Here is a 13338-nt window from a genome sequence, read left to right as displayed (position 1 = left end):
CAAGCAACATCAATGGGGAAGCCAGATTCACTTAACAATTGTGTTACTAACTTAACGAAAGCTGTGATTAACAACTATGTCAAGAGAAGTCATAAAGTGGGGCAAAATTCACTTAACAAATGTTGGGCTCAGTTGTGGTTGGTTGTAAGTCAAGGAGTATCTGTACTACACTTCCAAAAGTAATCTTATGAAATTCCAAAAGGAAACGGAACTGGAAGGGTGAATTCCTGGCATTCCAAGATCTAAATGAGGGGAGAAGGGGCGTGAAAACGTTATAGGACAGTGCTTCCCATTTTAATGTGGAGAAAAGTACAGACTTTGGGGGAGGGGTTGTTTCTTGTTTATTTTAGGCTATGTTAAATTCCTGGTAAGACTTACATGTACTTCTTGTAACGATGGTGGGAGCAATCCCCGGCTTATCATGTAACCTAATGATTGGACAGATTTTCCACTTACTGAGGATTGAGATCAGAATTGGATTCAAGGAGGGGGCTAAGATACAGAGAGTAACCACAAGAGTCCAATCTAAGGCAAGGACAAGGATGGAGCAGAAATAAGAGGGGAAGGAATCTAGGATTCTTCCTAGCCATCCTGATTTAAAAGGATAAGTGAGATGTCCTAGAAAGGAGAAAACCCTGGACATTGTAATCCTTCTGCCATAATCTAATAAATGCAGTGAATATATCCTAATTGTCTGTGATTAAGCAGCTTGGTACCCAGAAGCAGTTTATCTGAGGAATGTGTCAGCTTAATGAATAGCTAAGGAACTGGTCAAAATATTTAGTAGGATAAGCACACCAATCGAGATCCTCACATGTAGCTTTGTGGAGATTTAAGAATAAAAAGTCCTTATCATTCTTAGGCAGATTATTTTACTGAAAGGATGAACCTGACCTTGAAAAATATATTTAAGAAACATGCATACCCAATATTTTGGGTTACATGGCTGTCTCTTCTATTGTTTGCATTTAGGAAAATTCCCCAGACGTCCATGGAATTTTAACCCCCTCCTCCTTTTAATGAAAGACAAGAGTTTTACACATTATTAAGAAATGCTGGTGTGAAAATATAGAAGAACCTAAGTATATATATATTCATAGATTTTCACGGGTGTAGGTATGCTAGTCTTGTTGTATTCAGGTCTTTTCCCGTGTAAGATTGAGATTGTCTTGGCAACGTTTCAGCGAGGTCTCACTCGCCATCTTCAGGCTGGTGTTTTCAGCCGAAAACCTGAACACAACAAGACAGACAAACAGACAGACAGACAGACCTCAGAGGAATAAGTTAAAAGCCCTAGGACAGTGATGGCAAACCTTTTTGGAACAGAGTGCCTAAACCAGAATGTGTGTGCATGTGTGCGTGCCGGCCAGCTGATCTTCGGGTTTCCAGCACATGCGTGCGCTGGTCAGCTGGTCTTCACATGCCTGAGCACCGGAAACTCAAAGACCAGCTGGCTGGTGCATGCAGGTCCCTTTTCAGGCCGTTTTTTGGCCCGTTTTCAGATCATTTCCAGGCACTCCAGCACCTGCAAAGATCAGCCAGCCAGTACACATGTGCACGCTGGAAACCAGAAGTGCAGTTGGCGATGGTGCCTGTGCTCACAGAGAGGGTTCTGCGTGCCACCTTTGGCACGTGTGCCACAGGTTCGCCATCACGGCTGTAGGACACATTGCCCAGGAGCACTTAGAAATAATCAGAGAAGGAGAAAAGAGTCTGTGATAAAGGCTTAAAAGCAAAGCAATTTATTGTAGGAAAGCAAGTATCCGTTGTTATTGTTATTGTAGCAAAGCAAATTACAGGCTAAGAGGCAAGGTCCCTACATAGTAAAGGGAAGAATTGAGTCAGTGAATTATGAAATTGAACTGGAAGATAGAAAAAAAAAGAAAATCTACCATGCTAACCTCCTGATGAAATGGCACAATAGAAATGGGTGAAACACAACCAATTAGACAATGTTCCTCTTGGATTCCCGAAGAGTCGAAATAGACAGATACCCCAGAGGACATTGTAGAACGATCTGTAAGTGACTGGTGTTCTCCAATTGGGGCTTAAATCTTTCAAGATTCCCTCCTGCCTTTAATGTGTTGTCCATGTAGTTTGGAAATTTCTATTTCTCGTTATACTGTGGGTTTGCAATTCCCCATACTTCTGTTTAGGCACACTACAAATGATTTTTGCTGGGATTTGCCACTGGGTCCAGCAAACTCTAATAGACCTCTGTGCCTCCTCTTAGGTTCTATGACTCTGCACCACTGGCAGCAGCTGGCCCGGCCTCACCTGGCAGGAATCTTGGACCCTCGACCAGGTGTCCTAACCAAAGATTTCCGCCAACTTGACACTGATCTTGAAGAGGTCCACAATCTAAATGACTTAGAAGAAGATGACATTGATGCCAGCGCCTTGTCTTCCCTTGCTACCTCAATACCAATTAAAGCCAAAGAAAGGGCAACTGGTGAGTGGGCTAAGCTGGGTCACTCCTAATGGTATATATTAGCTTGTCTTGGAAAGATTTGAGGAAATCCTGATTTGAAAGTTAGTAAACATCACCTCAACTTTCCTGCAGGAAAGCAGTCATAATTTATTGGCAGCTGTGATAATTGGAATATGTGCCTATTGGTGAAGTCCAAACTTAGCATTACTAGTAGATATACTATGGGTGTTTTGACAGTGTTCCTATGGCAATGAATGAGGTGGGGTCATGAGAATGTGTCTGAGAGAAGGCTTCCAGGAGTAACTTTCTACTGGAGAACCTGTTTTCTTTAGTTCAGTGTTTCTCAATCTCAACGAATATAAGATACATGAATTTAATTCTCAGAATTCTCCAGACAACAATGCTTCCTGTGTAATTCTGGAATTGACGTTCATGAACTTCACTGGTCTACTTTTTCAGACAGTCATTACCAGCGGATTCAGCCAATCCTAGCCACTGTGAGAAATGCTGGGACTTGTAGTTCAATAAAATCTTGAGAGCCACAGGTTCGCCACTCCTTTTCCAGCTGGAGGCTATGAATCATTGCTGACAAATTGGATGAAATGTGATGCCCTATTGTTCATAGAAGCTTTTCCCTTCCCTTTTTCCCTTTATGTTTGTCCACCTCCATGACTCCCCTCCCCATTCTACTCATTCAATAACCCTTTGTTTTCCTGTCCCGTTTAGTTTTTCACTCCGTTAACAATCTGCCCCAGACCCCGCCTACTTTCACCATCACCACCTGTTGCATCATGCACCCTAGCAAAGAGGTTACTATGGTGACACCCAGGTAAGCATCCTATTGCCCTTCCCTTAAACTTTCCTGCCACCTGTCCTTCTCCTACAAGAGAAGGTCATTTCCTACATAAAGGATGTGTATGGGCACATCTGGGATTTTTTTGTTTTCTACCTCTTGTCTTGCATTCTTCTCCTTCCTCATTGTCAAATCCTGACTTCAGGCATTTCTCCTGATATGCGCAATTTCAGGGCACATGGATGGGAGTCCTGAAGTAAGAAATCTTTGCTTGCTGCTTCCTTCCTCTCCATCCAGCAGAAGAATTTCCCTCCTTGATTCATCTCCTCCCATTGGATAATGGCTGCAGGGAGGAGCAAGGCCTTGCAGGAAATAGAGAATGGAAGTTCATAGAACTGGGAGGAGGGAGTTATAACTCCTTAGTGCTGGGGTTGATTTAAAATTATTTCTGGTGATCAAGAATATTGTTCAGAAAATTGGCATGATAAACAATGACTTTATATATTTATTTTTTAAATAAATAACTGCATATGCTTAGGGGCATCTTGCTTACCATATTTTTCAGAGTATAAGACGCACCAAGATTTTGAAGAGGCAAATTAAAAAAAAAGTTTTTGCACTCTGCGGACTTCCCCAAAACAGCCCATTTTTCGTGAAAAGGGGCCCATTTTGTGTCAAAGAAAGAGCATGCATAGCCTTTAGGAGGCTTATAGAGTGCTCCTGGGGAGTGGGGGAGGTCAAAATGAGCAAAACATGGCCCATATGTCACTCCCCAGCCCCCAGAAGCACTCTGGAAGCCTCCTAAAAGATATGCACGTCCATTTTGGCGAAGGGGTGGAGTTTCAGGAGACCAAAAAATGCTGTATTCAGTGTATAAGACGCACCCAGATTTTCACCCTCTTTTCTGAGGGAAAAAGGTGCGTCTTATACTCCAAAAAATATGGTAACTGTCGGATAGTCAAAGCTGAGACTCGGCCCAGATGAAGCCGTGCTAAGAAACCACCTGCCGGGAAGCCTGTAAAGAGTCATTGTAGGATAATAAAACACAGGCACCTGCCTTTGGTCAACATTAATGTTGGATGCAGTTGCTCAAATACTTCTCTCCCATTATACTCCTATTCAGTTGCCAATTTGAAGGAGTCAAAGGAGTTCTTAGTTCAGAGGCATTGAATGAACAGCCTTCTCCTGTTCTGGATAACTTCTTTGTCTTTGCTTGGTTAATGTTAACAAGGCTTTCCTGAAGGATAATGGATTGATGAGGATTTGGGTGATAAGCCAAGCACATGGGACTCCTTCCTCCTAAACAGCTCATTGTAAGAAAAGAACAAGGTAATGAAGGAAGGGCCTTATTTAAGTCAGTTTTTCTCAGTCATTCAGTCTGGGTTATGATCCTGGGTTACATGGAGACTTATGAATTTATCCACAACATTGTGACTAATTGTATATGACAAACTTAAACTTTCAACCCAGGTCAACAAAATCCAACTGCTGTGTCCAGATCACCATATTATAATTTAATTAATAAACAATAGCGGGGCTTCCATGGTTTGCTGAGCCATATGCTATTCAAACTCACTGTAGCGTAACCTATAGCACAGGGGTGTCCAAACTTGGGAACTTTAAGACTTGTGGACTTCAACTCCCAGAATTCCCCAGCCAGCCATGCTGGCTGGGGAATTCTGGGAGTTGAAGTCCACAAGTCTTAAAGCTCCCAAGTTTGGACACCCCTGCTATAGCAGTTTGCAAACCCAGCAGCCATCCCTAGAGGTTGATATGGGCAGCTAGATTCAGCCTCTCTGGGAAAGTAAGATTTTAACCCACTATTTTTTTGCAGACTTCACTGCCAACCTCTCTTACTTTTCTGCAAACTAACTGAAATGAAATTTGTGATGCTGGCTTTCAGTGCTGAGGCCGCAGCTGATCCTGTCCTCAGAAAGATAAAAATGGATAGCTAACAAAACTAATGCTGTTGAGAAGTTTTCCTAAATCAAAAGTGGGCAATCATTAATATTTGGAAAAGAGTGGCAAGGAGCCATTCTGCTGTGGAAAATGATGTCAGTGTAGGTGTCATATCTGAGCCTGAAACATTTTCTCTAAGTTTCAACCATTTCTTTACACAAAGCGTATTTCAGAACTTTCCGTCCTTCTGAGGACCCAGATTGTTGGGAGCAATATGCTGACACTGTAACCTGCTTAGAGAGGCCTGTAAAGCCCTATGAAGCGGTATAGAAGTGTAATTGCTATTGCAAAAGAAAAAGAAAAAAATCCAAACAATTGGAACCTACAGATTATTTATTTATTTACTTGTATCCTGCCTTTATTGTTTTGACAAATAACTCAAGGGAGGGAGCATATCCAACACACCTTCCTCCTCCTTTACTCCCCATAACAACAATCCTTTGAGGTGGGTTGGGTGAAAGAGAGTGACTGGCCCAAGGTAACACAGCTATTTTTCACGGCTAAGATATACGTACAGGGTGAACCAGAAGTCAGACCTCATAGGACAATCACAATACGTTTTATTATTTATTTACTGAATTTTTATGACATCCATCAGTCCTATAAAGGGGCCCCTAGGTGGCTTATAGGCTTTCTATACATAGAAAAGTAATTAAAATACCATATTTTTCAGACTATAAGACGCTCTGGACTAAAAGACATACCTATCTTTTTTGGGGAGGAAAACTAGTAAAAAAACTGCCTTTGCCTCCCAGCATCCATCCGGTATTCATTTAGCCTGTTCGCATGGCCCTTTCAGCACTGCCACTGCCAATTCACTGCTGCCCATTCGCTGTGGCCCTTTCGCCACCACCCATTCGCTGCCACTGTGGCCTGTTTGCCGCCATAGTGGCCTGTTCGGAATGGCCAGTTTGCCACGGCCTGTTCACCGCTGCCACGGCTTATTCACCACAGCCCGTTCACCACAGCCCGTTCACTGCAGCCCATTTTCAGTAGCCTGTTTGTTGCTGCTGCCAATCCCCGCTGCCTGGAATTGGCCGAAAATGCGACACTCCAGGCCAAAAATGGCTGGCGGGTGGGGACCAGTGAGTGGGCGGGGCTTCGGCAACATTCCATGTATAACACACAATTTTCACCCACTTTTAGGGGGGGGAGAAGCGGTATGTTAAAATATTAAAACCACACAGATTAAAAATTTTAAAACTCACAATTAAGAGACAGATGGCACGAGGATAAGGTCTTCTTACCCTATCACATACCCATTGATATATTTAAAGGGAAAATGTTCCAGTCTTAGGAATGTTCAAACATCCAGTGTCACAGAATTAAGGAAGTTCTCAGAAGAAAATGTACATTATATTTAATGCAATTTATACAATTGTCAATGGGCCTAACTTTTAGTATGCCCTAGGAATATATGTGTAAATATGTTTGTAAAAATATATATTAGTCACAGAAGAAATGGAAAGAAAGGGGCTGAATGGCCAGTCGTTGCCTACCTGTGGCCTCAGTGGAAAAAAAAAACCCTGCAATTGGTAGTAATATTAGGAGCCACTATAGGATTAATATATGGGCTGGAGCTTTTCTGCCTTTGCCATCTTTTTCTATCAGGCACTAAGATGGAAATATCTTCCTCCTGGACAGCAGGACCAGGTTCCCGATTTTAGAAAGCAGGCGCTGCTGCATTGATGTCATGGCTGAGGAATTTTGGGAAATGTAGTCCCCGCACACTTGAAGGGGGACCGGTTAGAGTAGGCGGCCCTCCTGTAGCTCAGGAGACTGCTAAAAAGACTGTATCACGGCGGACATAGTACTGTTGATTTCAGATACTGTGCTAGTTCCGATCCTTCTTTTGCTTTGCAGAAGGCCCAATTCAAAATAAAATTGTGGTGGATTGAGCCTTAAAGGGTCAGATTCTCTAGTTCTCAGCCAGCCTCAAGAACAACCGAAGGCAGCCATTGCCCACAGGAATTGCCAGGAGCCTGTCTCAATTACCTGAAAGGGAACCAAAAAGTACCTTTTTAAAAATGCTGCTGTTATAATTCAGAAAGAGAGCACACAGTCAAGCCCCAAAATATTAGGGCAACTCTCTTTTCCTATTCACAAATTGCAGGAGCCATTTGTGGAAATGGAGCACAAGTCCACATCCTGCAAAGCTTTCCTTCGTTTTCACTTTGCAGACTGAACGGAAGAGGGTGGAGTAAGGCGTTTTCTCCATTCGGTTTGTTCCATTATGTGCTCCTTTCTTATTTTATGTAGAAAATTAGTATTTTCAGGGCCCAGGTAATCACGGGCATCTGCACCTAGTGGAGAAAATACTACGTAATTTAGATATTGTTCTAAAGTGTTTCCATGAAAGAAACTTCCCAGTTGCCAGAATTCTCAGCCTGCACAGATTGAGAGGCTATTGCAGAACAAATCAAGGTGGGTTGGGATGTATGTTTGCAATTAAGCACCTAACCCAAACATATTAAAGCCTTTAGACTAAATACTTGTTTTTTCCCCTTCTTCCTGCTCTTCCTCCTATTTAGTCTTTATAATACAGTTGTGCCGTCTTGTGGGCCCTGCACGGGGCTGAGTCTGTCTTCCCCTCCTCAGTCCCACCTTAAGGAACAACACAGGCAGGAGAAGAAAGAGAAGGAGCTTGGACTGGTGACTCTACTGGCAAAGCAAGGTATTTCTGCACAGAGCCAAGGACTGGCGCTCGTGTCCCTGCCCTGCGTTATTAGGGATCCAACCCCCTCCTGTTGCTTTTCTTCTTCCTCGGTTTCATTGTGGCACTACCACTCGGAAAGCTTTGTTGATTGGACTTCAGGACTGCAACAGAAAAAGCCTGAGAAGAGTCCGAATAGCATCTTTAGCTTGAACCTGGTAGAGAAACTGCAGAAACTGGGCCTCGATAAGGTGTTGGCTAGAGGGGAAGCATCATATCTAACCATAAACCAGGAATTTCACCTGGGAAAGAATTGTAGCTCTGGACTTGAAAACCAGCAAGATCAAGTGGAGCATCAATAAAAATGAAGGGGTGTTTGTGTGTCCTACTACCTGCTTTTGAAAAGCTGGACAAAACTCGGTTGTACAGCTAGAACATTGGGTGTACCAGGTTGAGGAGCACTTACGTTCCGCTTAGAGCACTGTTTTCTTCACTACTTGTGAATCACTGTGGTTGGCATGTCTATTACAGGGGTACATTGCATCTTCATTCTTCTTTTTCCCTCCTTTTCTCCTTCCCACTGCTGATGGAACATTTCTGTCAAATGACTGTTTTTAGACCAATGTGTAGTTGTATCCCCAATCCCATTTCTTCTGCCTTTTGTTGTCAATATTATTCTACTAGAATTGCACAAGTCACAGAGCCTTCTGGGTTAGGGGGCAAGGGGCAAAAGGAGTGGGAAAACCCTTGAACTTCCCAGCTAGAAATGGCAATGGACAGACAAATGAGCATTGGAAGCAGTGGTTGGAGTCAATTATTGTCTGTGCAGAGAAGCAAAGATTAGCAGTAGCATTTCTACATCCTCATAGCTCATTGTTTTCGTATTTAGGTTTGTTTTCACCTGTCTCTGCCCTGTTTATAGTTCTTAGTTTATACAGGGATGGCAGGCTAAATAGAAATTTTGGTGACAAGTTTTATTTTATTGTGAGGAATTTCTTCATCCTCTTTTACTACCAATGCTGCTATCCTCGACCTTTGTTAACTATGACATGGTATCTAGGTTTTCATCTTGATGAAGCCTGTGGAGTTTCCCTCTTAAAAGACCTAATCATAGTTTATTATAAAAAAATATTGATGAAAGTTCATCAGGCTTTGGTTGTGGTTGTATTATACTTCCAAAATGAAGCGGCTGTTGCTTTCTCTTTGGTGTCTGAGAATTTCATTTGGGAATGTAGAATTTCCTGTTTCTGAAACAAAATTCCAACATTTTATTTTTCCTTCCAATCTACTGTACAAGCTGGATCCATATTTATGTTTTATCCAAGCTAAAACAGGAATAGGTCTTGTTCCTCCCAATTCCTCCTGAATAAGTATTCTTGTTCTTTTAAGAATTAAGCCAAGTTTGCAATGGCTTCCACATGTGTCGTGTTTTTCTTTCTTCTCTTGAAAAGAATGCCTGCATTTTTCTATTTATGTATGTTAGATTAAAAATCCAACCTCATCCCTCCTGGACCTTCCTAGTTCTGTACTCCTTGCATGCTCGTATATGTGTGCTTCACAAAACGCCATTTGCACTCCTTCTCCGAAGGCCACTTTGCACTCTTCCACATTTACAATTCTCCTCCTGTGAGTTGACAAAATTAAATGATGATGCTGTTTCCCTGACCAGTCTTCTGTGTTTTTGCCTATATACACACACATTCAAACATGTACACACTTCACCTGTTGGGAAAACTGAGCTAGATCACTTGCTTCACCTATTAATATAGCTTAACTGTTTTAATAGCAATGGCATTTAGAACTGAATGCCACCCTATAGTACTTTACAGGGCAGTTTAGAATTGTCCCCAAAAATCTGGGCCCTCATTTTACCGATTTTGGCAGGATAGAAGGATCTTGAGATTGTCAGGATTGACTTATAGACTGTGGCAGAGTTAGCCTGCAATAGTGTATTCTAACCACTGTGCCACAGGGCTCATTTTATTTAACATAGTGCTCAACCACTCATTGTTACTTATAAATCATCGTTTATTATACTTCAGTGTTATTCCTGAATCATGCTCACAAATTAAATGAATTATGACACATGACTAGTGAATTGAGTCCTACTTTGGTATAAGTGCCTTTGAAATTTGAAGATAGGAAGAGTGATTGTAGAAGAGATAGATAAAAAGCTAAGTCCAGAGAGACATGTCAATCTTATCCTGACATTTTTCAGGCTTTGGGCATTTAGATGAATGTCAGAAAAACCTGTTGTGAGAAAGGGTAGGCGGGTAATGTAGAAATAAAATGTGTGAATTCTTATATATACATCTTTTGATTCTGATCAAGGTGATTCTAATATTTTAGTCCAACCTGCCTACATAACACCTCATTGGAAGGCTGTTGGTTAGACAACGAGCATTATAAAATTACATTACTATATTTTTCAGAGTATAAGATGCTCCGAAGTATAAGACGCACCTAGATTTGGGGGAGGAAAACAAGGGCAAAATATCTGCCTCTGCCTCCCAGCAATTTGCCTCCTTGCAACAAACAGTACAGACAATATACACTGTTTATAGTGTTACCGTATTTTTCGCCCTATAAGACGCTCCGGAATATAATTTTAAAGGAGGAAAATCTAGAAAAAAAAGATTCTGAACCAAATACTATAGTAAAATATTTTATATCAACTGTATAAAGTTAACAGCAGTTTAAGAACAATTTTATGTCAACCATGTAACACAGGGGTGTCCAAACTTTTTTCAAAGAGGGCCAGATTGGATGAAGTGAACATGCTGAAGGGCCGAACATTTTTCCGAACATTCTTTGAATAATAACAATTAAATGCAAATGAATTATTTTATGCCAAGTTAATTGCAAATGGCATACTTCTCATTTCATAACATTAAGATCAACTGACAGCTGAGTTTTCACAATGTATCCATCTTTTCCCTGAAGACTCGTGTTTAGTACATTCAGATGCTTTCTTTCCTCTTTCCCTCTTACTTGTCTATCCTTCCTTCCACCCTCCCTTCCTCCTTCCCTTCCTTCCTGCCGCCCTTCCAGTTCCCTCCTTCCTCTTTCCTCCTGCCTGCCTGCCTTCTTTCCCTCCTGCTTATCTATGCTTCCTTCCTTCCTTGCACCTCCCTCCCTTCTGCCTGCCTGCCTTCTTTCCTCTTTCCCTATCCTCCTATCCTTCCTTTCTCCCTCCCTCCTTCGATCTCAGGAGCGAAAGCCTTTGAATCAAGTTTGATTGTGTCCCATCTAGCGTTCTCCACCCCCACCCCCAAATCTCTCCGGATCCGGAGAGATTTGGGGGTGGGGGTGGAGAACGCTAGATGGGACACAATCAAACTTGATTCAAAGGCTTCGATCTCAGGAGCGAAAGCTCCCTCCCTTCCCTCCCTCCACCTCCCTCCCTTCTGCCTGCCTGCCTTCTTTCCTCTTTCCCTATCCTCCTATCCTTCCTTTCTCCCTCCCTCCTTCGATCTCAGGAGCGAAAGCCTTTGAATCAAGTTTGATTGTGTCCCATCTAGCGTTCTCCACCCTCGGATCCAGAGAGATTTGGGGGTGGGGGTGGAGAACGCTAGATGGGACACAATCAAACTTGATTCAAAGGCTTTGGCTCCTGAGATCGGTGCGCTGCCATCCAAAATGCTATTACTACGATCTCTGCCGCCTGGAACTGCCCGAGAAGCGGCAGGTAAAGCGGGCGCTGCAGCGATCGTGGTACCAGCATTTTGGATGGCAGCGCACCGGTCTCAGGAGCCAAAGCCTTGAGGCACCTTTCGTTTGCAGGAGGAGGGCAGCTTAAAGCAGCGCCCCAGCAATGTGAGGAGCCGCTGCCACCGCCACCACCGCCTAAGCCCTCTCGGGAGCCCAGCCGAGCAGGAGCTCTGAAAGCGAAACCTCTCTCCTTTCCAGCCATCACGATCTCTGCAGCCCCCTCTTTGCCTGCCCCATTTTCAGATGACCCAGTGGCTACATTCGGCTTACAAGACGCACTCAGATTTTTACCCTCTTTTTTGGAGTAAAAAAGTGCATCTTATAAGGCGAAAAATACGGTATATTTCAGACTATATTTATACAGATGCTGTTAAAATTGATGTGCTTTCTGGAAGTATAGTTATTCTCTGCTATTTAAAAGAATAGCACTTTTTAAAACAATAGCACCGGGCCTCTTCAGATCAAGCATTTATTTTAAAAAGCGTCTTCATTTTCTTAAGTTGTCTAGAATAATAATAAAGCAGTCTTTAAAAAAATAAGTTTAATAATTTGAACATTCTATAGACATTTATAATTGTTGACTTATCTCCTTGCAGCAGACAGCCTGATTAGCACAAGTAAAAAAATCTACCTCCCAGCAATTTGCCATGTGGAGCAAACAGCAAGTTTCACTTTCAGTTTCTCCCAATCATCAGCTGTTAGAGGCTGCAGGGATTGCTATAGCTTATTGAAGCCCCCCTTTTCTGCAAAAAGGTGAATTGCTTGGAGGCAGAGGCCAAAGGGTGGGGGCAGTGGGTGGGTGGGGCTACATTCAGTGTATAAGATGCACCCAAATTTTCACCCTCTTTTAGGGGGGGAAAGGTGTGTCTTATACTCCGAAAAATATGGTATATACAGTATGAGAGAAAGGAGACTGAGTAGATGCAGTTGCTTGATCTAGCCAACAGAGGACTGTAAAGATTCATTGCTGCAAAGCAAGATACTTTGCTCCAACCTGTCTGGATTTAACTGACTTGGAATTGTGTACTCTACAGGTGAAACTCGAAAAATTAGAATATTGTGCAAAAGTTCATTTATTTCAGTAATGCAAATTAAAAGTTGAAACTAATATATGAGATAGACTCATTACATGCAAAGCAAGATAGTTCAAGCCGTGATTTGTCATAATTGTGATGATTATGGTTTACAGCTCATGAAAACCTCAAATCCACATTCTCAGAAAATTAGAATATTGTGAAAAGGTGCAATATTCTAGGCTCAAAGTGTCCCACTCTAATCAGCTAATTAAGCCATAACACCTGCAAAAGGTTCCTGAGCCTTTAAATGGTCTCTCAGTCTGGTTCAGTAGGAATCACAATCATGGGAAAGACTGCTGACCTGACAGTTGTGCAGAAAACCATCATTGACACCCTCCATAAGGAGGGAAAGCCTCAAAAGGTAATTGCAAAAGAAGCTGGATGTTCCCAAAGTGCTGTATCAAAGCACATTAATAGAAAGTTATGTGGAAGGGGAAAGTGTGGAAGAAAAAGGTGCACAAGCAGCAGGGATGACCGCAGCCTGGAGAGGATTGTCAGGAAAAGGCCATTCAAAAGTGTTGGGGACTTTCACAAGGAGTGGACTAAGGCTGGAGTCAGTGCATCAAGAGCCACCACACACAGACGGATCCTGGACATGGGCTTCAAATGTCGTATTCCTCTTGTCAAGCCGCTCCTGAACAACAAACAACATCAGAAACGTCTTACCTGGGCTAAAGAAAAACAGACATGGTCTGTTGCTCAGTGGTCCAAAGTC

General features: G+C 42.5%; 1 protein-coding gene across 2 annotated transcripts in view; it reads left to right on the top strand.

Moving 5' to 3' along the window:
• Nucleotides 1-9501, top strand: part of LOC309401769 (trafficking kinesin-binding protein 1-like) — an 86147-nt gene extending 76646 nt beyond the window's left edge. For both annotated transcript variants that reach the window (XM_081971002.1, XM_081971003.1), the window contains 3 exons: nt 2234-2452; nt 3158-3260; nt 7715-9501. In XM_081971002.1, the coding sequence (XP_081827128.1) occupies nt 2234-2452; nt 3158-3260; nt 7715-8198 (806 nt within the window). In that variant the 3' untranslated portion in view covers nt 8199-9501. The remainder of the gene's footprint in view (nt 1-2233; nt 2453-3157; nt 3261-7714) is intronic.
• Nucleotides 9502-13338: the final 3837 nt, after the last annotated feature.

The sequence above is a fragment of the Natrix helvetica genome, assembly GCF_964273705.1.
Source record: "Natrix helvetica genome assembly, chromosome: Z".
Taxonomy (NCBI): domain Eukaryota; kingdom Metazoa; phylum Chordata; class Lepidosauria; order Squamata; family Natricidae; genus Natrix; species Natrix helvetica.
The sequence above is the reverse complement of the archived record's forward strand: the minus strand, read 5'-3'. Positions and strand labels throughout refer to the sequence as shown.